The 27,486-nt window shown below is 36.0% G+C and overlaps 1 protein-coding gene across 1 annotated transcript in view; it reads left to right on the plus strand.

Moving 5' to 3' along the window:
• Nucleotides 1–26,942, plus strand: part of LOC121876766 (melanotransferrin-like) — an 83,940-nt gene extending 56,998 nt beyond the window's left edge. The window contains exons 14-17 of the mRNA XM_042382138.1: nt 7,303–7,474; nt 10,499–10,547; nt 10,787–10,847; nt 26,056–26,942. Coding sequence (XP_042238072.1) covers nt 7,303–7,474; nt 10,499–10,547; nt 10,787–10,847; nt 26,056–26,168 — 395 coding nt within the window. The 3' untranslated portion in view covers nt 26,169–26,942. The remainder of the gene's footprint in view (nt 1–7,302; nt 7,475–10,498; nt 10,548–10,786; nt 10,848–26,055) is intronic.
• Nucleotides 26,943–27,486: the final 544 nt, after the last annotated feature.

Here is a 27,486-nt window from a genome sequence, read left to right on the forward strand (position 1 = left end):
CAGACTAAAGTTAGGATAATATAATTGACATTTCTGGATTCCTTGCAGTTCAGGGAATATTTTGAATGTAAACTTCATATGTTTTGCACAAAAGATAAAATATTTGCTTTGTGTAAACCAAATTATTACATTAGATCTAAAATTTGTACAGTGAGTTCTGCTATAACGCGTGTTTTGATAACGCGAATTTGCTCTAACGCGATTTATGAATTCGGAACAATATTTGTATAACGCGAACGCTTGTTTGCTATAACGCGATTTTTGCTTACTATTTCTCCAATTTTGTGGTATTAACTGTGAATATGGTAAAGAAAAATATCTCCAAAAAGCATTCTGATGATAGAATTCCCGGTGATTATCGTAAAAGAAAGGATATAACACTTGAAGAGAAGCTCGATGTTATCAACCTCAAAATCACCCTTCTCCCCCATCAAGTTACATTCATATTTTTTCAAGGTAAAGTGTTAAATTTACTGTATGATTTCATTATTAGATATGAATGTAACATTTATTTAGACTGTGCTATCCTTTGTGTTAGGCTAACTACTAAATTTTTTCGATTTCGAGTAATCTGCACCTAACCCTATTTTCTCCATAAGCCCTGTTATTTCTATTACGCGATTTTCTATAACACGATATTTTACAAGAACACAATTATCGCGTTATAGCAGAACTACCTGTATGCCTAATGCAAAATCCATGATGTTTATATTCAAAATGATCATCATATTGTTAGAATTCCAGCAATGTAAATTATATTCTGGCCGAGTAATTTGTATGAATTTTATGAGCTAAAACAAATATCTTCAGTAAATAAACAAAGAATATTCTTCAAGGACACTATCTGTCAATCAAAATACCCCACCTCCGCCCTAGCTGGGTCGGTCCCTCCCTCCCTCCCTACCCCCCACCTTCTCCCCCCTGCCAGAGAAATGTTTGGGAGAAAATAGTATATTTAAAATTTTATTAATAAATAATAACTCAGACTAAAGTTAGGATAATATAATTGACATTTCTGGTTTCCTTGCGGGTCAGGGAATATTTTGAATGTAAACTTCATATATTTTGCACAAACGATAAAATTATTACATTAGATCTAAAATTTGTATGATGTTTATATTCAAAATGATCATCATATTGTAAGAATTCCAGCAATGTAAATTATATTCTGGCTGGGTAATTTGTATGAATTTTATGAGCTAAATAAAAAAATTATACTTCACCCGTGTATATGAGTAGATGCACCGTGGAAAGTGAATGTCCGGTTCTGGCGAGGTACCCCGTAAATGAGAAATCGTGGAAAGTGAAACCAACCTTTACGGGTAATACTGTACCTGTATTTGGTTTACATAATAGCATATTTTTTTTTTCATTCCTGTTATTTGGCAGTGCAGTAAATTACTGTATCTGTCAGCCCAAAATACACTTTATGAAACAATCTAAAGTATTGTAAATAGCTCTGACCTTTAAGAATGTAGAATATTTTTCTTCTATTTAATTTTCCACATTTAGTATTGTATTACATGAGAGGAGTTGAGGCAACTGGCTTAGTGTCTGTCTGGTGGTGTGAGTCTACTTGTCTTTTCTTTAGTTTGAGGATCAGTTTATATGGTGATTGATGACTCATTGAAAGCTTATATGGGGACATAATAACATTGATAGTGTTAGTGAATAATAATGTAAATTAGTGTACAGTAGGTCGGGATATATAGCCACATTATTTAAAAAAAAAATTTATATTGCGGCTAACAAAATTGTCAACATTTTCCTATACAGTCATGCGCCGGTTAACGTCCTAGATACGTTCTTGGAAAACGTGATGTTAACCGAAATGGACGTTGTCCGATCATCACATAAACTTTTTATTTATACTTAAGTGTATGTGGAATACTATATAGGTACATATACACTTTTACTCTTAAATCTTTACTGTAACGTGATACAGGTGATTAGTTTTATCTCTTGTGCAAACTATATGACGTTTATATTAAAATTATTCACTGTTTTACAAGGATTCCAGCAACGCCGAGCAGATGGGGGAGAGAGAGGGGGCACAGGCCCAGGTCTAACGCGTATATATTTATCAGTTCTTAGGTGACTAAGCTTCTCTCTTATAAAAAGCCAGTGAAATGACCTGGGTGAATATAATTAACATAGCTGGGATTCTTGTAACATACTGATTAATTTGAATATAAACATGCTATAATTTGCACTAGACAAAACAATTTTAGTACCATAATCAAATTAGTACATGTGCACTCCAGCTTTGCACTAAGGTCTTTTATTTCTATTTGTTTCTCTTAGTATGGTGTGTGCATGTAAATGGATGAAAATAAATGAAGAAATCTATGTAAATCTACCCAAAAATACAGTTGAAAAACTTTTTTATAAAATGTACTACAGTACTGTACACTAATGTACAACAATTTTTATCTCTTGAGCAAAATATATGACGTTTATATTCAAATTATTGGCTGTCTTGCAAGGATTCCAGCAATGCAAATTATAATCTCCTAACTTTAGTCTGAGATATTATATAAGATAAAAACTGTAAGCCTAAAAGCCTGGCTGGGGGGGGGACGCCAGCCCACCCAGCGAGGGGTTGGGGGGGTGTGGGGGGTTGAGGTGATAAGTTTGAGGCGAAGGTCTCTGTGTGTTTATTTAACAGTCCTACTAAGCTTCTCTCATTTTAAAATGCCAGTGATATGACCTAGGAGAATATAATTAACATAGCTGGGATTCTTGTAAGATACTGATTTACAGTGGTCCCTCGGTTAACGAGTACAATCCGTTCCAGCATGTTGCTCGTTAACCGAAAAACTCGTTAACCAAAACCATTGTTTCAATGGGTTTTTGGGTAATTGGTTCCAGCTCACAGAAAATTGCCTAAATTTAAAAAAAAATGTAGAAAAGTACACTTACTTTGAGGTGTGCATGTAGAAGGCTCCTGGATGATGATGATGATGATGGGAATTAAAATGGGGGTGGAGGAGAAGGGAGAAGAGAAGGCATTGGGGTGGAAGAGAAGTCACCCAATGGTGCCATTTCACCCATAAAATTTTAGTTCTCTTGGTGTAATTCAAGATTATTTTCTTTAAATCAACACTGCACTGCATTATATATTGTCAATATGTAAAATAAATTTAAAAAATGACCAATAATTTGCTTGGAAACACAGAAAAAAAGCATTTAGTTGAAGAGAGTCTCAAGCAAGATGTTACCTCCACTGAAGAGAGAGAGACTAACTCCTGTTTGTGTGTTAACAGGCTGGATGGCGTGCCAGAAACTAGTTTCTTTACCTTCAATTATGTTCAATAATTGTTAAAATGACTAAAAAATATTAATATTAAACTTAAAATTATTGAATCGTATAAACTTCTTGATATTTACTAAAATAGTAAGGAATTTAAGCCCTAAAACCGATTACTGTATTGGCGGACTAATACTACAGCTGGTGGACCGCCAAATGCAAGCGAAAACATGTTGAGGTCGGCTTGTAAAAAACTCGTTAATCGAGGGATTGCTCGTTAACCAAAGTTTAGATTCTTATGGAAGGTAACTCATTAACCGAGGCGCTCGTTAACCGAGGGATCACTGTATTTGAATATAAACATGTTGTAATTCGCACTAGACATAACAATTTTAGTACCGTAATCAAATTAGTACATGTGCACTCCAGCTTTGCACTAAGGTCATTTATTTCTTTTAGTATGGTATGTGCATATAAATGGATGAAAATAAATGAAGAAATTTATGTAAATCTACCCAAAAATACAATTGAAAAACTTTTTATAAAATGTACTATAGTATTGTACACTAATGTACTACATTTTTTATATCTTGAGCACAATATATGACGCTTATATTCAAATTAATCTCTGTCTTGCAAGGATTTCAGCAATGCAAATAAACATAAAGAAATCACCAGGGTGGGAAGAGGGGGCGGGAGGTGAGGTGACAGAATGTCTGGCGATTGTTTGTTTATTTATTTGAGATAAGATTTGACAGTTGGCGCTGAAGGCCTGCCTGCGTGTTTATTTATCATTACTTAAGAGTGACTAAGCTTTTCTCAAAATTTGCCACCCAAACAAACTGGGTGAATATAACTTACATTGGAGGGATTCTTGTAAGATAGTAATTTATTTGAATACCTGTATAAACAAGCTATATTTGCAATAGACATAACAATTTTAGTACCGTAATCATTTAGTACATGTACAATACAGGTTTGCACTTAGGTCCATTGTTACTGTACAATATTGACTAAATTCACTAGATAACGTACGCCTGGCCGCACAATCTATAAGAATACGCGATGTATAAGTGACTGTGCCCGCTCTAGGTTCATTTAGGTTCACTGGTCCCATTATTTGAATTTTTTTTTTTTTTCAATTTAAATTTTAATTGTTTATTCCTTGATAGAGGAAGTGGGATCCTAGTGCTGTCACTTGGTACTCCTGTACCATCACACCAGAAGCAACTGGCCAGTGTCACAAGTATATACAGTACAGTACAGTCATCCCTTGGTTATTGCGCCTAATTGGGACCCCGCCAATAACGAAAGTACAGAACCTATGGGATTTATTCTAATTGGTTCAGGCACCCAAGACCCAACCCCAAGTTTCCCATTTTACGACCATTTAGACCCACTAAATATATATATAATGTTATGGTAAATATCATAAACACACATAGGCATGGCTAGGTTTATTACAAAGTGATGAAAAGGGTACGCTTAATACTGTAGTCCACAAAACATGTAGCTATGCTTTTTTTATTTGGTCCCCCATCATACGAGTCCATTTTCTCTCACCTCAGGACGCCTGAGTCCTCCGTATTCTCTCTTAATCTTAGAGTGCACCAGAAACTTTACTATTTTTAGAAATGCCACAGAATTTGAAATTGCAACCCCAATTGCAACTGGGGTTGCAATTGTTGAGGCAACTAGATATGTCTGATTAAAGCAAATGTGTTATTGTCAATTTGTAGGTGAAAGATTTTATCCTCAATAGATGTAGGTTAACATTTCACCTATAGGCAAATGCTTAAAAAAGTCTTAAGTAAGGAAGCATATTCCTTTAACACATAATATCTGACCAGTATGGGGAGGATCATGTTGTCTCCGTCAGGGGGTCGTGGAGTGGTGGTCCAGCAGGCATCACGTATTTTTTATTTTTTTTTTTTTTTGGTGTGTGTTTTGTGTTTGGGGGAGGGGCACGGACTTTGTTCGGTCGGACGTTAACCGGCGCATGACTGTATATAGAGATAATGTTTTTTATTTCGTGAGGGAAATCGGGCAGAAAACATTTCAAATTTATCACGACTACCAAAATTATCGACATTTTCCAATATATAGCGATAAATTTATTTACAGTAGACACAACTTACGTGGAGTTATGTTCCTGGGAACTCACATAAAGCCAAAAACCGTATAAAGTTAGAAACACTCGTAAAAATATCCTGAATAGCCTAAAAAATATGAGTTAAAAACTGTACAGTACAGGTACTTAAATGTACAGGTACGGTACTCTAAAAGACTAAAAATTTTATCTCTTGTGCAAAATATATGATGTCTATATTCAAATTATTTGCTGTCTTGCAAGGATTCCACCAATGCAGTTTATGTTCTGCTAACTTTAGACTGTGCCATTTTATGTCAATTTAGTCACTATTATTGGACTCCAGAACCTAACCCTATTTCCCCCATTGATTACATGTAAATATATATAGCAATTTAGTATATAGCGAACATCCTTGGACCCTATCTGGCAATATATCCCAACCCAACTGTACAGGTATTTGCAGAAACTAATAATTTAACCGCAGTGACAAGTACAGTACAGTCAGTTCTGCTATAACTCGACAGTTGTGTTCTTGTAAAACCTCGCATTGTAGAAATTCACGCAATGGAAATAACAGGGCTTATGGAGAAAATAGGGTTAGGTGCAGATTACTCAAAATCGAAAAAAAATTTGTAGTTAGCCTAACACAAAGGATAGCACAGTCTAAATAAATGTTACATTCATATCAAATAATGAAATCATACAGTAAATGTAACAATTTACCTTGAAAAAATATGAATATAACTTGGTGGGGGAGAAGGGTGATTTTGAGGATAACATCAATCTCTTCTTCAAGTGTTATTGCCTTTCTTTTATGATCACCACCGGGAATGCGATCACCAGAACGCTTCTTGGAGATATTCTTCTTTTCCATATTCACAGTTAATACCACAAAATTGGAGAAATAGTAAGCAAAAATCACTGAGGACGCTTCAAAACAACCCACGTGTTTAAACTGATCGTGTGATGTAAACAGAGAACGCGGGTGTAAAACGATATTAGTCCGCACTGCGAAACATTATTTTTATTTATTTTTTCATACAGTATTTATGGGAACAGCTAAATTTGCAAAAAAAAAAAAGGATGAAATTTATAGTCCCTATCAAATAACACTTCACAAACAAAACACATGAATCAATTGAACATGTGATGTCGAACGTGAACTGTAAACACTGCATAACCTCACTCCAAGCGACAGTACTGTACAGGTACACTTAAAACGTTCGAGTGGAATCGCTTTACAGCCATCATGCGTTAGCGTTTTACAAATATCGTTCTTGTATTCATCAATCGCGTTACAGGCAATTCGCGTTGACAAAACACGCATTATAGCAGAACTGACTATACAGTGATATCTTTGTTAGCCGGAACAATTGGTGCAGAGCACTTCCGGGAATGAGAGATCTCTCATTCCCGGGTAATGAGACGACACTCTTAAACCCATAAAAATAAATCTCTCATCCTCGGAATTTTCCGGGTAGGAGAAATTTTTTCTCGGAATTTCCAGAAAATGTGCCTGATTTTCATCCCTCAAACCCGGAAAAAAAACCTCCCCCATTCCTGGAATATTCCGGGTATCGTAAAAATTTTCTCTGAATTTTCCAGAAAATGTTCCCCTCGGACAATTGTTCACAGAGCCGTAATTTTCCGGAAAATTACGTATTTGGGAACGATTTTCCGAGAAAATTTCAATTCTGGCTATCGGAGAGTTCCGGGTTTGAGGGATTCCGGCCGAGATATTACTATACAGAACTGTTCCTCTCTCTCTGGACACATATTAATAATTATAGCCACTTTACATGTTTGCTGTATCAATTTTACAGAAACTTCTTGGAGCCCAAATTTTTTATTGACAGATACTTTACTATATTCCCCAAAGTTTGCATGTGGATGAATCTGGAATACTCTTCAACATTATATAATTTAAAATTAATACATTTTTGGTTTGTGTCTACACCAGGTACTCGGGCTCCTGTGACAGACTATGAGGACTGTAATCTAGGCACAGTTCGTTCTAACGCTGTGGTGACACGCGGTGGCTCTCTCTACAACAAAACTGAGGTGGATACTTTCACTAACCTCTTCCAGTACGCCCAGCAACATTTTGGCCGTGATTCTGACGACGAGTGGAAGTAAGTGCGGCGTTGAATTCTGCAACATACAATAGAAATACGGCGATATCCCCGTTAGCCAGAACGGTCGGTGCAGAGCAATTCCGGGGACGAGAGATTTCCGGCTGACCGATCGACTTTATCAAACCCGGAAAAATTCCTTTTCCTCGGAATCTTTTCTCATTACTGGTAAAAGTTTCCGAGTGTCTAAACTAGGTATCTTGTACTGATGGACACTAGCCCATTTACCCAGAATGTGTCTGAGTGCTAGGGATGGTTTCCCTGGAGTCTGTAAATGCAGTTCTAATTAAGTTAGAAACTTAATTTCTTTCCTATAATAATCCAGAATAATTGATCTAAAAGTTTGGTTAAATAAATATATTTAAAAATAACAACTCAATGATATGGGCATGAATGAAACTGTGTGTTACAGCAAAGAATGTTATTTTTCACTCCCATGGAGCTGTGGGGGATTACCGGGTCTTGTGCAACTCACCTGACGTTGCAATGTCAGGTGGAGGTAGGGTGGGGTATTAGTGGTCTCACATTACTGACCTTCTGATGAAATGTCAGTTCACCCTTTCTTAGGTATGGGATAAGTGGGTCTCATGACCTGAAGATGTCTTGAATAAACACAAAACCTAAAGTATTTTCAGGGAGATTGTGATTAGTGTAAGTATAATTGAGTAAAGTTGAATCCCTTCAACATTACGTTACATAAAATTTTAAAATATTGAGTGAGAAAGAAGAAAGGTGTGGGTAATTAGAGATGTGGAGTGGAAATGAGTGTTGCCAAGCACTCCTCAACTGGTGATATTTAACTCACTACCATGCAGTCACACACACACAAATTTTTCATACAATAAGACCCTCACTCGTCATGCTTGCTGTCTTAATTCCCTTGTTGGGGGTGTGTGAGTGGTGATGGTGTGTGTGGGTGTGTTTGTGGGGAGGGTGTGTGTGGGGTTGATGGAGGGTGTGTGTGTGGGTGGTTGTTGGTGTGTGTGTGGGTGGTTGTTGGAGGGTGTGTGTGGGTGGTTGTTGGAGGGGGTGTGAGTGGTGATGGTGTGTGTGGGTGTGTTTGTGGGGAGGGTGTGTGTGGGGTTGATGGAGGGTGTGTGTGTGGGTGGTTGTTGGAGTGTGTGTGGGTGGTTGTTGGAGGGTGTGTGTGGGTGGTGTGGAGTGTGGTGGTGATGGTGTGTGTGGGTGTGTTTGTGGGGAGGGTGTGTGTGGGGTTGATGGAGGTGTGTGTGTGGGTGGTTGTTGGAGTGTGTGGGTGGTTGTTGGAGGGTGTGTGTGGGTGGTTGTTGGAGGGGTGTGAGTGGTGATGGTGTGTGTGGGTGTGTTTGTGGGGAGGGTGTGTGTGGGGTTGATGGAGGGTGTGTGTGTGGGTGGTTGTTGGAGTGTGTGTGGGTGGTTGTTGGAGTGTGTGTGGGTGGTTGTTGGAGGGTGTGTGTGGGTGGTTGTTAGAGGGTGTGTGTGTGTTTGTGTGGGCGACATGATAGAGGTGTATAAATGGAAGTCAGGGCTGAACAAAGGGAACATTACAAATGTACTCAGACTATCCAACCAGGAGGGTTCAGAAAAAATCTAGTACAAGTAAACGATTATCTTGCTGTACTCGAGTTCAAGAACATCATAATGTACTTGATGTAGGTACAAATACTTTCATTGTTATTTTGGTTGTATATGTTAATGGTAACAGTTTCAAAATACTTCCTCCTAAAATGTGGGGTTAATCTTGTATGGTGTTTTTTATATCATTAATTATTGTATTTATACATATAGTAAATTCACTGTCGGCCGAAGTAAGTTTTACTGTATCATGCATCTGTGGTGCCTCCGTAGGTGTGAGATTATTATCGGAATTAATCTCGTTTTAGTGAGCTAGCTCACCATATCTAGCCAAAAATAACGTAAAAAATTCCTTCCTTTAAATCGAGAGTTCGTTATACCGGATTACAGTGACCCCTCGTTTAACGAACACCTCGGTTAACGTAATTTCGATTAACGAACTGCCTTCCATAAGGATCTTCAATTCGGTTAACGAAAAAAAATTCGGTTAACGAAGTTCTTATGAACCGACCTCAACATGTTTTCGCTTGCACTGACCGGGCAACCAGCTTTAGTATCAGTCCGCCAATACATTAATCGGTTCTAGGGCTTAAATTCCTTACTATTTTAGTAAATATCAAGAAGTTTATACTATTCAATAATTTAAAAGTTTAATATTCAATTTTTTAGCCATTTTAACAATTATTGAACATAATTGAAGGTAAAGTTGACTAGTTTAAAGCACGGCATCCAGCCTCTTAACACAGCAAACAGGAGTTAATCTCTCTCTGTTTTCACTGGAGGTAACATCTTGCTTGAGACTCTCTTCAACTAAATGTTTTTTTTCTGTGTTTCCAAGCAAATTATTGGTCATTTTGAAATATATTTTACATATTGACAATATATAATGCAGTGCAGTGTTGATTTAAAGAAAATAATCTTGAATTACACCAAGAGAGCTAAAATTTTATGGGTGAAATGGTGCCATGGGGTGACTTCTCTTCCACCCCAATGCCTTCTCTTCTTCCTTCTCCTTCACCCCCATTCTAAATCCCATCATCATCATCATCATCATCCAGGAGCCTTCTACATACACACCTCAAAGTAAGTGAAATTTTCTACCATTTTTGTTGAATTTAGGAAATTTTCGGTGAGCTGGAACCAATTACCCAAAAACCCATTGAAACAATGGTTTTGGTTAACGAACTTTTCGGTTAACGAACGACCTTCTGGAACGGATTGAGTTCGTTAACGGAGGGGTCACTGTATATTAAATCTAGAGTACCGGTATGCTGTCTCATTTTTGGGGCTTTCAGTAATGAAGAGGCATCACTGCATAATACAGTCAAGAAAAATGGTAGAAATTTGGGATAACCCCTGATACACTACATTTTCTGTTGTAAGTCTGTTCCTACATTATTAGGAAGGTTTATGTCATAATCCTCAGACTCCAGTGTTTGTATTTTTTTAATGTTTAATTTTCCGTTTCAGCTTCAAGATGTTTCATTCAGATGAACCATTTGCTGATCTCATATTCCAGGTATGTGTCTTGTGTGTGCTTGTTACCTATCTTCTTTATCAGGTGTTTTGAAGGTGTGTTTATTGTTGGCCTTGTGGGTAATAATTACTGCTCATACAAGAGTAAATCATTTCTCAGAAAATTACAAGGATCACATTAATTCAGTTGCCATATGTTTTTATCTTTAAATTTTGATATCATGCTTTGTTTTGATGTGGCATTACATATGTCTTATGTATTGTTATTTCTCTCTTTCCCAGGATGCCACACAACAGCTGGTGCCACTGCCTGAAGAGGAACAACACTATCATCCATATTTAGGTAAATATTTTCTTGGACACATTAGGGATGTCTTGCTTTGTATAACTTAGTCACTAAAGGGTCGAGCAGAGTCAAGCTGTGGTTTGATCCTCTTAAGCTGATGAGTAGAGTGATGTGGTTTGAACCTCTAGGCTGCTGAGTTTTGTGGTTTCATCCAAGGTTGTTGAGGTGATCAACATACTTTACTGTGGTGTAATTGTTGAATTGTTATGGTGAATAAAGTGCTGTGGTTTATTTAAGATAGATTATCATAAGACATGGAGATGGCTTTCAACTTTGCGAAGTTAATGACAAGAAAATTTGTTCAGTAGTTACTAGGAATCATAATAAGTTATAGAATAGACAAATTCTGAAGAAAATTAATACTTACAAGGCTAAGACCCCCATGCTGGGAGGTACAGTATTGTCAGCCATGTTGGTATCTATAAAATTGTCAAATTATGATGTGTGGGTGACTCGGCATTATGAACTATATATTCCAGAATATCATAGAGTCAACCTCTTGCAAGGTTTTTAGGACTTGTTGATATCCTTTGCCATAGGTCACCTGGTCCTGGACTCATGGAGGAGTTTGTGGTCAATAATCCAAAAATTTTCTCTATTGAAGCTGTTTTCCTATGACTTACTCTGGTATCAGAAAGAAGTGCCTCTGAGGTTCAGGCTTTTTGGAGAAACAAGGGAGTTTTCTTATGTTCACCATCTTGAATGGGCAATTTTTCAACCAAGTTTGATGTCTTTATATATATACAGTAGTACCCCGATTTACTCGGTCAATTGAACCCACAGGGTACCGCGTTAAGTGAAATCCGCGAAAATGGAACAACAGAACATATGGGATTAATTCCAATAGAGACTGGCCCGACCCCCAAACTCCACTTTTTCCGACACAATACCTATGTTGTAGTAAAAATAACATCTAAATTTTATGATGGTATGCTCACACAATTAATATTTAAGAGAAATACAGTCGCCAGGTTAATGTCCATTCAAATAATAGACTCATCCCCCCCCCCCTCTCCCCAGCTCACTGGCCCCTACCTCTCTGAGAAATGATTGGGTGAAACACTAGATTTTAACGTTTAGTAATAATTAATACCTCATACTAAAGTTAGGATAATATAATTGACATTTCTGGATTCCTTGCAGGTCAGGGAATATTTTGAATGTAAACTTCATATATTTTGCACAAAAGATAAAATACTTGCTTTGTGTAAACCAAATTATTACATTAGATCTAAAATTTGTATGTCTAATGCAAAATCCATGATGTTTATATTCAAAATGATCATCATATTGTAAGAATTCCAGCAATGTAAATTATATTCTGGTCCAGTAATTTGTATGAATTTTATGAGCTAAAACAAATATCTTCAGTTAATAAAAAAAAAAATATTCTTCACACCGTGCCAGATGGTCGGTCGGTCCCTCCCTCCCCCCCACCAACCCTCCCTACCAGATAAATGTGTGGGAAAACCAGAATATTTACCTTTTTAGTAATAAATAATACCTCAGACTAAAGTTAGGATAATATAATTGACTTTGCTGGATTCCTTGTAAGACCAGGAATATTTTGAATATAAATGTCATATATTTTGCACAAAAGATAACATATTTACTCAGAGTAAACATTACATCTAAAATTTGTATGTCTAATGCAAAATCTATGATGTTTATATTCAAAATGATCATCAAATTGTAAGAATTCCAGCAATGTAAATTATATTCTGGCCGGGTAATTTGTATGAATTTTATGAGCTAAAACAAATATCTTCAGTTAATAAAAAAAAATATTCTTCACGACACTATCTGTCAATCAAAGTACACCACCTTGCCTTCCCCCCCTCTTCCAACCGCGTGGTCAGTCCCAACCCTCCCCCCACCCCCCACCAATCCTCCATTCAAGAGTTTTTAACATTTAGTATTAAATAATACCTCAGATTAAAGTTAGGATAATATAATTGACATTGCTGGATTCCTTGTAAGACCAGGAATATTTTGAATACAAATGTCATATATTTTGCACAAAAAATAACATATTTACTCAGAGTGAACATTATATCTAAAATTTGTATGTCTAATGCAAATCTATGATGTTTATATTCAAAATGATCATCATATTGTAAGAATTCCAACAATGTAAATTATATTCTGGCCGGGTAATTTGTATGAATTTTATGAGCTAAAACAGGCAGTCAGGCAGGGTGGCGGGTGGGGCAAATCTAAAAATAGCTCTCGAGCCGGACACTCACCGCCTATACGTGGAAAAAACCCGCGTTAAGTGAAAGTTCAGCTCTGGCGAGGCATGGCAGCTAAGCGAATGTATAATATATATATATACTGTGGGTATCTTCTATGACGTATTGGTTCCAGAACCTAGATTGGTATGATTAGATTAGATATAAGTTAATCGTTCCACCAAATACAACCATAACACTGAAAAATTCTGTGGAAAATGTAAAAAATACGGTACTTTATCTTACCTTAGTGTTATTCAGCATGCAGGTACCCTAAACACTGGCACATCACTATCACTTCCACTGGAGTCTTGGCTTTAAGGTCCTCAAACAATTGTTTCGCTTCTCACAAATTATAGCTTCACTAATGTACCACCTGCCATTTCTTTCTCCTTTATCCACACTAGAGTAAATTTTCCATCTCTTCAATCACATTACACTTTGCTTTGCTAAGTCTAAAAAATCCCTTAGCCACTTGCAGTTTTTAACTCCTCTTTATTCTTCAAATCGGACATATAGTCGATTTAGCCATCCATATTCATCACTAAGTTTGCAATCTTCTTCCATTCTCACGGTTTCTTTACAATTTCTTTCTTAGTTTCCAAGGGTTATTAGCTTTCTCACTGCTTTGAATGACTCATTGTTACAATTGTATACTTGTATAACAAAATAGTTATACAAATAACAGCAATTTCCACATCAAGACAAATTTCAACAATAACAGTGGTGCACTGGCTACTGATACAAAATGGCGCTGATGCTCTTGTTGTGGATTGCGGTACAACAATATTCATAGCCAGGCGAAATAGTCCCGTGTAATCATGCGTTAGTTGTGAGTTAAGTTAGTTATAGCATTCTCAATTTTATAGGTAAAACCGTTAGATTATAGGAATATTAGTAGTAGGATCCGTTAGTTTATAATATACCTGTATATATATGTATGTATGTAATATGTATGTATGTATGTATGTATGTATATATGTATATATATATATATATATATATATATATATATATATATATATATATATATATATATATATATATATATATATATATATATATATATATATATATATATATATATATATATATATATATATATATATATATATATATATATATATATATATATATATATATATATATATATATATATATATATATATATATATATATATATATATATATATATATATATATATATATATATATATATATATATATATATATATATATATATATAACCTCACCAGCAGGAATCAACCCTAGCCTACTGGGTGTGACTGGGAGCAGCTTACCTGGGCCACAAGGACACTAAAAGCAGTTCTAGACTCTGTTTATTTCACAAAGCCTGTTCATCGAGCTGATGGCGCCGTGAACCTCATTAGGGAAACTGCCCGTGCTCTTATGTGTGTCAATGGTGGTCCCAATGAGGTTCAGGCGCCATCAGCTCGATGAACAGGCTTTGTGTGAAAATAAACAAGTCCAGAACTGCTTTTAGTGTCCTTGGCTAGCGATACAGCGTTCCCTAGTCACACCCAGTAGGTCGGTTAAAATCCTTGCTGGTAAGGTTGTTGATTATATGTTCAAAGTCCGCGTGTTATATGGACTAAAAATGAAGTATATATATATATATATATATATATATATATATATATATATTTCAGTAAATCACAATGAAAACGTGGAAGATAAACGATAAAATCACATGAAACAACATACCTTAGCTTCGTCTTTATTCTGAAGATGTCTGAATAAGGCAAGCTAAATATAATATATATATATATATATATATATATATATATATATATATATATATATATATATATATATATATATATATATATATATATATATATATATATATATATATATATATATATATATATATATATATATATATATATATATATATATATATATATATATATATATATATATATATATATATATATATATGGATCCCTCGTGTTTGATTTGGTAAGCAGTTGCTCTGACCACCTCATGATCCCAGGTGGTCACATTAGAGTTCACGGCGCCATAAGCTGAATTGAACAGGCTTCATGTGAAATATAACAAAAAGTCTAGGACTTCTTTTAGTATCCTGGTGGTCCATGATTAGCGTTCGATCTAATCATAAGCATGGGCGTAAGGTTGAATCCTGGCGGGTAAGTGTTGATTGTATGTAGAAATCCAGCGTGCTTTATTGGCCTAATAAAATATATATATATATATATATATATATATATATATATATATATATATATCTATATATATATATATATATATATATATATATAATATATATATATATATATATATATATATATATATATATATATATATATATATATATATATATATATATATATATTTCATTAGCTCAATAAAGCACGCGGACTTCTACATACAATCAACACCTCAACCCGCCAGGATTCGAACACACGGCCCACAAGCCTATGACTGTGACCGGGGAACGCTAACCGCTGGACCACCAGGATACTAAAAGCAGTCCTAGACTTTGTTATATTTCACACAAAGCCTTTCAACGAGCTTATGGCGCCGTGAACCTCTAATGGAGACCACCCGTATCACGTAGGTGGTGGTCCAGCGGTTAGCGTTCCCCGGTCACAGTCATAGGCTTGTGGGCCGTGGGTTCGAATCCTGGCGGGTTGAGGTGTTGATTTTATATATATATATATATATATATATATATATATATATATATATATATATATATATATATATATATATATATGTATGTATGTATGTATGTATGTATGTATGTATGTATGTATGTGTATATGTATGTATGTATGTATGTATGTATGTATGTATGTATGTATGTATGTATGTATGTATGTATGTATGTATGTATGTATGTATGATGTATGTATGTATGTATGTATGTATGTATGTATGTATGTATGTATGTATGTATGTATGTATGTATGTATGTATGTATGTATGTATGTATGTATGTATGTATGTATGTATGTATGTATGTATGTATGTATGTATGTATGTATGTATGTATAAGATTTTGTAGGCCAGGCCTGAATGTACTTAATATCTTGTGTGTAATGAGGAAGGTGGGTCTTGCATATCCTTATATCCAATCAAGGCTCTGCTCTCATATACAGTATGTAACCGATAGGAATTCCTATTGGGGTTTATTTAAATGGATGGTGATGCAGTGGAAAGGCCTCTCAGAATACTAACTCGGCACAAACAAACTTAATATACAGTGATCCCTCGGTTTACGAGCGCCACAGTTAACGAAATTTCGGTTAACGAATTACCTTCCATAAGATTCTTAACTTTGGTTAACGAGCAGTCCCTCGATTAACTAATTCCTTACGAGCGCCCCTCAACATGTTTTCGCTTGCACACTCGCTGTCATATTAGTCCGCCAATACAGAAATCGGTTCTAGGGCTTAAATTCCTTACTATTTTAGTAAATATCAATAATTTTAAAATTCTTATATTAAAATTTTTAGTCATTTTAACAATTTTTTAACATAATTAAGTACTGTACAGGGAAACTAGTTTTTAGCGCGCCAAACAGCCTGTCAACACACCACACAGGCGTCAGCCTCTGTGTCTTTTCATTGGAGATAACATCTTGCTTCAGACACTCTTCAACATAAACACTTTTTTTCTGTTTCCAGTCAAATTATTGGTCATTTTGAAATTTATTTTACATATTGACAATATGTAATGCAGTGTCAGTATTGATTTAAAGAAAATAATCTTGAATTACACCAAGTGAACTAAAATTTTATATGTGAAATGGTGCCATGGGGTGACTTCTCTTCCACCCCAATGCCTTCTCTTCTCCCTTCTCCACCCCCATTCTAATTCCCATCATCATCATCATCCAGGAGCCTTCTACATACACACCTCAAAGTAAGTGTACTTTACTGCCTTTTTTGTTGACTTTAGGCAATTTTCGGTGAGCTGGAACCAATTACCCAAAAACCCATTGAAACAATGGTTTTGGTTAACGAGCAACCTTCTGGAGCGAATTGTGCTCGTTAACCAAGGGACCACTGTAATATTTGCCGTGACCTGGACTGGTGGTCCTGTGGTTGGGGTTAAAGAGATGCACACGTAATGACACTTGTATTAATAAACAGCATCACCCTTACAGCACTTAAAAAAATATTAAGTGCACAAGACAGGAATTCATTGTGATTGATCCCTCAACACATCCTACATCGCTAGCCTCCACTATTATCAACATAAGAAAATACGTTACTGGTCCCAATGTGAGCTGACAACGACCCAATAATTACACGAGACCCGTGCACGTCCCTGAATACACCGGGCGTCACAACAAAATGGGTGATATGACATCATCGGCTCTGGAGGTGCCGAGGACGAGGGTCACGCTTCCGAGTTTAAGCCCACTGACGCTCCCATTAAAACAGAACCCCCGACGGATCCTTATCTCGGCAGCCCTTTGGCACACGTACGGTAAAACCTTGATAATCGGACTTTAATATATGGGAATTCGCTTTTTTCGGACTCTTGAGATACTAAGGTCACCAGAAAAAAAAAAAAAAAAAACACTTGAGTATGTAAGCAGGCTGGGGCTGATCAGGTGTTGCCACATTCATCAGGTTTATTTATTTATTGATTCAGTATTATATTCTCATATGATTGGTCACTTATGGTTTTTCATCAAGATTAATATAGCATCGTCAGTTATAGAAAGAAATACAATACTGTAAGTAATTTGTAATAGGATTTGAAAATAAAAGGATAAGCTGTATCGCAAGGTTGTTTACTCAGATGCATTTGTGTGAGCTTTCAGCAGACCAGCTTACAACAGGAGTCACTATGACACACTGTATAGTATTTGAAATGAAGATGCCTTCTTAAAAACATTATTTACTACCTTTGAGTGTTATATGATGACTCAGTTTGGCTACTCTTACTTAGACAAATGATTAATGAATAAACCACGGTATATGCAGATACATAATACTTTAGACTACAATACAGTATTACTTATTAAGTGATGATAAATACCCTACAATATTATTTAATAAGTGATGATAAATACGCAACTGTACTGTACTAATTTACTAAGTGTTGAAAACAGACATTGTGGTAAGCCGATCAGCTGTTTGCTCTTTGTAAACAATGACTCCTGGTGTTCAATGTGGAATTCTTTTTTCAGGAAAGTTGATTCTTTTAGTATAATATTTTATCAACCTGGCACCAAATGATCTTACATTATATGATAAACATTCGTCTTCCACATACAATATACAGTGGTCCCTCGGTTAACGAACAGTTCGATTACCCGGTAATTGAATTTCGGTTAATGAATTAGCTCCCATAAGGATTTTCAATTCAATTAACGAACAAAACTTCGACTAACGAAATCCTGACGACAAACACGTTTTGTTGTGCACATCAGCTGATCGGCTAGTCTACCAATACAGTAATTGGTTCTATGTTTACATTCATTTCCAGTGAAGTAAATATCAAGAAAGTTGGTCTCTTGAATATTTCTGCATTTTTTGTATTAAAATTATTAGTCATTCTGAAATTTAGTTAACATATTGATAATATATACAGTACAGGAAACAGTTTTTGTGCACCCATCAGCTGATTGAATCGCCCAACAACGCTTCTCAGTTTAACTTTGTTTACAGTGGAGTGAACATCGATTTTGTTGGTCTCTTGAATATTTTTCATTTTTACATTAAAATTATTGGTCATTCTGAAATTTAGTTAACATATTGATAATATACAGTGCAGAAATTATTATGAAACATGAAGATGGTATTAGAACCAATGCACTCTGTAGAGAATATGGCATGCCATCATCGACTGCCTCTACAATCAGCTGTTTGATATGTAAACAAAGCTTCCGATAATACAACATACACGCCTCAAAGTACAGTAAAGCCTCGAATAACAACGTTAATATGTCCTCCAGTATTGCAGTGTAAGGTGAATCGTCTTATCGCGAATCATTAATTACCATTAAAATATCGCAATAATAATGAGATGCGTTCCAAGTGTGACCTTTTCATATCTTTTGTGTGGCTTTTTACCCTCGTTTCCCCACAAAACAATACAATTCAATTAATGAAAAGTGCAAACTATATTCTTTAAATAATGTTTCTGAATGCACCTTATACAATATAAATGAATACAGTGATCCCTCGGTTAACGAGCGCCTCGGATAACGAGATTTCGGTTAACGATTTACCTTCCATAAGATTCTTAACTTCGGTTAACGAGCAATCCCTCGATTAACGAGTTTTTTACGAGCCGACTTCAACATGTTTTCGCTTGCATTTGGCGGTCCACCAGCTGTAGTATTAGTCCGCCAATACAGTAATCGGTTTTAGGGCTTAAATTCCTTACTATTTTAGTAAATATCAAGAAGTTTATACTATTCAATAATTTTAAAAGTTTAATATTAACTTTTTTAGTCATTTTAACAATTATTGAACATAATTGAAGGTAAAGAAACTAGTTTCTGGCGTGCCATCCAGCCTGTTAACACACCAGACAGGCGTTAGTCTCTCTCTGTTTTCAGTGGAGGTAACATCTTGCTTGAGACTCTCTTCAACTAAACGCTTTTTTCTGTGTTTCCAAGCAAATTATTGGTCATTTTGAAATTTATTTTACATATTGACAATATATAATGCAGTGCAGTGTTGATTTAAAGAAAATAATCTTGAATTACACCAAGAGAACTAAAATTTTATGGGTGAAATGGTGCCATGGGGTGACTTCTCTTCCACCCCAATGCCTTCTCTTCTTCCTTCTTCTCCACCCCCATTCTAATTCCCATCATCATCATCATCCAGGAGCCTTCTACATACACACCTCAAAGTAAGTGTACTTTTCTACCTTTTTTGTTGAATTTAGGCAATTTTCGGTGAGCTGGAACCAATTACCCAAAAACCCATTGAAACAATGGTTTCGGTTAACGAGCAACCTGCTGGAACGGATTGTGCTCATTAACCGAGGGACCACTGTAATAATATGGTCACACAAGAGGAGATGGGACGCCATTGTTTTCGTTTGTGTTTACAGCCGGGAGTCCGGGACGATAGTTCTACACGAGAAAATGAAGAAAATAACACCCTGGTTGTAGCTGTAGTAAATTTAATGTAAAAAAATTAATATACGGTATTTGTTTTAAGTAACGTTATTTAATGTTAATAAATGGAACAATCGAAGTAGTTAACCACTAACGGCAAAGAAAAAAAAAGAGATGGATTGGGAATGCCAACATATACGTGCGCATTTAAGGATACCGCGTCATTTATCTTAAGAATGTGTACAAAAGATTCATTATTGTTTATTACTGAATATGTATTTGATTGAATTCATGTTTATATATGTGAAATGAACAATGCAATTCATTAATAATACGTAGAATAGTAAAACACACACGAGGAGACAAGACGGCATTGTTTTCGTGAGTGACGATGGTTCTACATAAGAAACTGAAGAAAATAATACCTTGGTTGTAGCTGTAGTGAACTTAATTAAAAAAAAAATTGAATACCTGTGTGTATGTTTTAAGTAATGCTATTTAATGTTAAAAAATGGAACACTAGAAATAGCTAACCACTAATGGTAAAGAAATAAGGCGAGACGATTGGGAACGCCAACATATGAACAGTAAGTGCGTACATGTGAAAACATATCGTCATTTCTCAAAATATGAATATGAAAGCAACACTTATTTACTGTTCATATATGTTTTAAATAATATTTACGAATGTAAAACTAAAATTCTATTCACCAATGGCAGTAAAGTCTAAAACATAAGGACAGCCAATGAATATTGTGCGAGTTTTTACTCAGATGATGAAGTCATCAGGTTCAACTCTGGCTGAAGCTGTAGGTTCAACTGTGACTGAAGCTGTAGCTTTCTATAAAGCTGTTGCTGAAACTGTTACTGAACCTGAAGTTGATGTTGAAGCTGCTTATGATGCTGAAGTGGATGGTTTAGGCCAGGGGTGGGCAATTGTTTTTGATGGAGGGCCACTTCATGAATGGTGGCACACTTCGCGGGCCACAGGTTAACAGCGACGAGCCAGTATTGCTGCTATGTCCACCCAACTTCCAAAATTGTCCTTTCTGTAATTAATAAGGATTTTTTTCTGATTGCCAAATGCAGTGGCGGGCCACAGAAATAATTTGGCGGGCCAAATGTGGCCCGCGGGGCGCACTTTGCCCACCCCTGGTTTAGGCATTCAAATAATAAAGCTCTCGAAAGAACCTTGCACAGCTGCTCTCTTTTCTCATTATACATCTTTATGTAGAGGTGTTTTGCATTTATTTAAATTTTAAGGCTTTCTGTTAATGGATCCACTTCAGAAAATATGTTCATTGTTCCATATAATATCCACAGACCTCTCACCTTTTTCATATCGTTCTAACACATCTAGTTTCTTGGCAAAGCTTAGATACTTTCTATTAGCTTTTGAAACAACACTACCATCACTTGCTCTCTTGCTCATGTTGAATAGGGATGCAAAAATGCTGTAAGAAACCTGAGAAAATTTTTCTCCAGTTCCTGTTCCATATGCGTGAAAACAAAAGGCTCGCCAAGCTCAGAGTGTTGTTTTCCACCCATTAGCAAGGCAGCTTTTTTGTGCAAGGCACTCTTCATTTTTTTACAGTAATTTTTTTTTTTTAATACTACATATCAGGATTTAATTATTATTTATATGAAAATGTAATTTTATTTATTTTTTATTATATTTTGGACGTAAATACGAATGAAATAAGGATGTAAACTGAATTGGGTCCTAAATATCAAGGGTATCAAATATGAAAAGTTGTTGGTCGAACCGTTGTTATCCGAGGCTTCCCTGTATTCTATTGTTTTTTATTTATTTTTGTACAGTATACTGTACAGTACAGTACTGTATTTAGTTTATATTTAATGTTTTGTTAATTCTATTACTGGTATACAGTACTTTGTATGTACAGTAGTACTTTTTCTGTGAGTTGGAACCAATTACCCAATATCCCATTGAAATAACAGATTCGGTTAACGAACAACTCTGTGGAACCAATTGTGTTCGTTAACCGAAGGACCACTTTACTCCTACGCTTATTGGTTCTTATTTTTATCTTTATAGTACTGTACAGTATACAGTTATCTCTAAATTCACAAGACAAATCTATGGTTACTTACATGTTACACTTTACAATAAATAACAATCATCTCAGTGACAACCTGACTTAATGTCTGATTTTCAACCCAGAGAGTTCTGTTTCATATTTATTTTATTGTTGATGTAATATTCTTTTAATAACCCTGTTATACACTTAATGACCTTAGTTGTTGAAGTGCAGTAATAACATACAGGTAGTTCTGCTATAACGCGATAATTGTGTTCTTGTAAAATATCGTGTTATAGAAAATCGCGTAATAGAAATAACAGGGCTTATGGAGAAAATAGGGTTAGGTGCAGATTACTCGAAATCGAAAAAATTTAGTAGTTAGCCTAACACAAAGGATAGCACAGTCTAAATAAATGTTACATTCATATCTAATAATGAAATCATACAGTAAATGTAACACTTTACTTGATGGGGGAGAAGGGTGATTTTGAGGTTGATAAAATCGAGCTTCTCTTCAAGTGTTATATCCTTTCTTTTACGATCATCACCGGGAATTCTATCACCAGAACGCTTCTTGTTGATATTCTTCTTTACTATATTCACAGTTAATACAGTGGGGTATGCTATAACGAATGGATCCTACTACGAATATTCCTATAACGAACGGTTTTACCTATAAAATTGAGAATGCTATAACGAACGAAACTCCTACAACGAACATTATTTAATTTTTTTTTTTTCTAATTTATTGTTTTTTTATTACAAATATTAATGATATTCTTTATTTCAGGGGTTTAGATGCATATTTATGCACTTTTTTACAATTTTTAAAATTTTATATTATATTTTTCAGTGTTAAGTGGTTGTATTTGGGGGCCTGGAACGGATTAATCCTATAACGAACGAATGCTGTAAGGAGCAAGGTTCTAGAACCAATTAGATTCGTTATAGCATACCCCACTGTACCACAAAATTGGAGAAAGAGTAAGCAAAAATCGCGTTATAGCAAACAAGCGTTCGCGTTATACAAATATCGTTCCTAATTCATAAATCGCGTTAGAGCAAATTCGCGTTATCAAAACACGCGTTATAGCAGAACTCACTGTAACTAATTTTCTTTAAACAGTTCAGATAATCAGTGTTATATCCTCCTCCCCCCCAACTGCCCCATGTACAGTAATATCTCTGTTCGCCGGAATCCCCCAAACCCGGAACTCCGATAGCTGGAATTGAAATTTTCCGAGGGACACATTTTCCGGAAAATTCCGGGGATGGGTGAATTTTTTTCCAGGTTCGAGAGTTAAAAATCGGGCACAATTTCTGGAACTTCCAAGAATATTTTTCCGTTTCCCGGAAAATTCCGGGGATGAGGGATTTTTTCCGGCTTTGAGAGAGTCGTCTCGTTACCCGGAAATCTCTCATTCCTGGAAGTGCTCTGCACCAATTGTTCCGGCTAACTGGGATATCACTGAACTGTATTTGGTTTTCTTGGACTTTCGCATTTTTCGGACTGGGGTCTGCCCCAATTAGTCAGATTTAATGAGGTTCTACTGTACTGTATTCATAAAATAGCATAGTGGTCTGAAAACCTCAAAAGATAATATTAACTACTAGAAAATTATTAGTTAAATCTGTAGGAGATTTTCCACATTCTCAATTAAATATACTGCACAAAGACCCAAGATGGCAACTAATAACCTACACAAAAACTTGGATAAATCATAACGGCCTGAGATCATCAGAGCCCAATCAGCATGCACATACAGTACGTCCTCGCTTAACGTCGGCCCGCTTAATGTTGTTGCGGTACTACATTGCTAAACTTTAAGAGACCAAAATTTTTTTTAATGTCCCAGTGTCTCTGTACTAAGTCGTCACGGACTACAGAGCATCATTCTCTCCCTTAGGACAAATATTTCATTTACCTTTTTCACAATATGTATTTAGGATGGTGTGTGCATGTAAACGAGAAAAATAAATGAAAGTTACTATATCTACTGAAAGATAAGTTAAAAAACATGTACAGTACTTAAATGTACTTTAGGAATTGAAATTTTTATCCCTTGTGCAAAATATATGATGTCTATATCATATTATTTGCTGTCTTGCAAGGATTCCAGCAATGCAATTTATATTCTGTTAACTTTAGTCTGTGCTATTTTATAAGACAAAGACTTTAAGCCTAAACAACCTTCAATCTTGCCGGAAGTTCGGAGGGGAGGAGATTTTTTATGACAGCTGGCGCCAGCCCGCTGACCAACCAAGGTTACCTAATGTTATTTATCTGTCATATAGAGGAGTTTTAAGTTTTTCTCTTATACATCTCAGTGAATGTGACTATAGTAATGCATACAAGCACCTTACCAGGCATCACACAAGGATCTTTTAATTTATGTATATGTAATGTATTTCATGGGGCAAAGGGAGGCTCAGGAATGTAAATTTTGTATTTTATCTATTTCTTATGGGGAAAATTGATCCGCTTAACGTTGTTTCGTATAACGTCGCATTTTTGGGAACGTAACCCCGACGTTAAGCGAGAACTTACTGTACATAAGACCCAAAATTATATGAGAACCGAGAAACCACTCATCAGGGGGCGGTTCACCCGTTTATTCTTATTACTTTACTCCAGAGTTCACGAGTGCCTCCTCCTCCTCCTCCACCGTCCCTGTGATCAACAATACTAGCCCAAAATACACCATTACCGTCAAGTTCCATCACATCATAGCACCAAAACAATCCTTTAAAAAACAATTCCACATCCAAAGTGTGAGTTCAACTATCAGCACCGTAGACCTCACACCAGGACATGGTTAAACAAACCACAAACACCCATAGTTGAAGAGAGATGAAGACACCTAGTCGAAGATTTGGCACTGATACTCGGTGGGCATACAGTACTCGCTAGCACTTTAGGAATTTCTGTCTCCCAGAGCCATCAACATTTCAATTCACTCATGCTGCATCCAGGGGCAGGCTTTCCGGACACAAACGTCCTTTCGGGCTTTCCGGTAATTATGTTAATAATTCATGACTGCAGGACGGCATTCTTCTCATATTTAAATTATTTACTGAGGGGACACGTAACATATTTTCAAATGGAATATTATCCAAGATACCTTATGTAACATACTGTATTACAGCTGGCTTTTAACTTCGTCAATGGTGTATGAATTTATTTGATAAAATACGTTTTCCTATTTTGCATGACGCTAGTTGGTCACTTAGTTCCCGACTCCCTGCCTGGTGCACTGTTAACAATAGCTTTGCCAGACTGGCCAGGCGGTATGAGTGCTCACGACTGCCTCACTTATGTTTCCCCGTTCGTCAAATCGGTAATTTTCCGTTCTAAAATTTCAGAATATCACATATACAGTATAAGAATTACAAAACAAGAAAGAAACCCCTAGAAGGTATGAGGTCATGCCAAACTGATGTTTTGAGATATGAATGTTAAAAGACTAGGCTCATGTGGCGGCGTGTCGCTTAGAAGGAGCCTAAGTACCTTATCTGCCAGGCTGCTTGGTAACTCTTGCTTCCAGTCTTTCTTTCAATGGTACAGTGTTAGTTACTATGAGAAGTACAGTACAGAGGTATATAGATAGCAAATTGGCCTGATTGGTTCGGTCCTGCCTTTAGTATTTAGAATCTTCAAGTGTAGAGGCAAGGTGTGTGAGATTACGTAACCATCATCTGTGGTCTCGTTTGTAACATATTTCCATGATAATCCTCCATTTCTGGATATTGGTAGAGGTGGTTGGAAAATTATGGATCAAGCTTTACATTATTCCTCATAAATCTTATGAAATGCTAAACAAATAAATTTTTATAAATATTTTTTTTCCCAGGCTTAGAGTTTCTGAATGCTCGGTACGAAGTGGACTGCACCGCTAACTCCGCTTCACTACAAATCTCATATCTGTTGCTGTGTCTAACTCTGATGATGAATGTTGTACAGTGAAACATTATTGTAAATTCCCAAAATATTGTAGAAATCTTCAATAATCATCTGAAATACTTTTTTTAGATGGTTAATTTTGTAATCAAATGCCTCAATGACAGATCTAAGGATTGAACAAAGGTTCTGTGGTACATAAATGTATTCCTGGAATTTGGAAATGCCTGCAGCTTTTTATCATTTTGATATTCTGTACTGTACCAGTACTGTAAAGAATCTTGAGTATTAACTCCTCTGAATCAACTATTGCAGAAAAGAACAATGGTTGAGGATGGTTTTCCAGCCAGCATAGTGTCTCCAAATTCTGGGAGTCTGGATCATGTAAACCTAACATTATTCTTTTGCCCAGGTGTATTACCTAAAATTGGAAAGTAATTATATAATGTACAGTATTATAAGTACTTTTGTATAGATTACAGTACTGTTATGATATTGTACAATACAGTATAGTCTCGATTTACGCGGTCAATTAAACCAGTGGAGGTCTGCGTAAAACGAGGAACGCGTAAACGAAATAAGAGAACATAAGGGGTTAATTGAAATAGAGACTGGGCCGACCCCCAAACTACACTTTTCCGACACAATACGTATGTTGTAGTAAAAATAACATCTTAATTTTATGTTGGTATGCACCCACAATTAATATTTTAGAGAAATACTGTATCAATAATATTAGGTTTTTTAACACTTACGTTAGTAGAAGAGATGGCTGGGTACACGGGGATGGGGGGTTGGTTCTGAGGCAGAGAGCAGATTATTGGCCCTCACCTGTATCACTATCCACCACAGAGGCTTGCAGGGCCTCTTTGTCAAACTCCTCAAAGTCCATATCCTCACTATCACTGACTTGGGCTGGCTGTGGTGGGTGGCGGGTGAAAAACTCCATAATGTTTTGTTGACTGGGCGACCTTGTGCGCACCCTGCCCGCGCCGCTTCCCGCGTAAATGATGGAAAATACCGTGTAAATAAAAATTGTCGGTCTGGCAAGGTAAATGACCAAACGTGTAAATGAAATCCGCATAAATCGAGACTATACTGTATTTGTACAGGGGGTCCCCGACTTGTTAATGTCCGCCGATATGAATGGGGTTAAACTTGAAATGTACAGTACTGTACTGTATTTTATTTACCTGATTACTTATTTTTATTTTTATTAACTGTATTTTGTCATTCTGTTTCTTCTTTTGTCTTAAATGATATAATGGGATTTTAAACATTGTTCTGTAAGTACGGTTGTATGCACATAGCACGTGTTCCGACTTACGTACAAATCCGAATTGAGAACGTCCTCAGGAACGGCACCCGTTTGTATTCCGGGGAC

The sequence above is a fragment of the Homarus americanus genome, unplaced genomic scaffold (assembly GCF_018991925.1).
Source record: "Homarus americanus isolate GMGI-L3 unplaced genomic scaffold, GMGI_Hamer_2.0 scaffold50281, whole genome shotgun sequence".
Classification (NCBI taxonomy): domain Eukaryota; kingdom Metazoa; phylum Arthropoda; class Malacostraca; order Decapoda; family Nephropidae; genus Homarus; species Homarus americanus.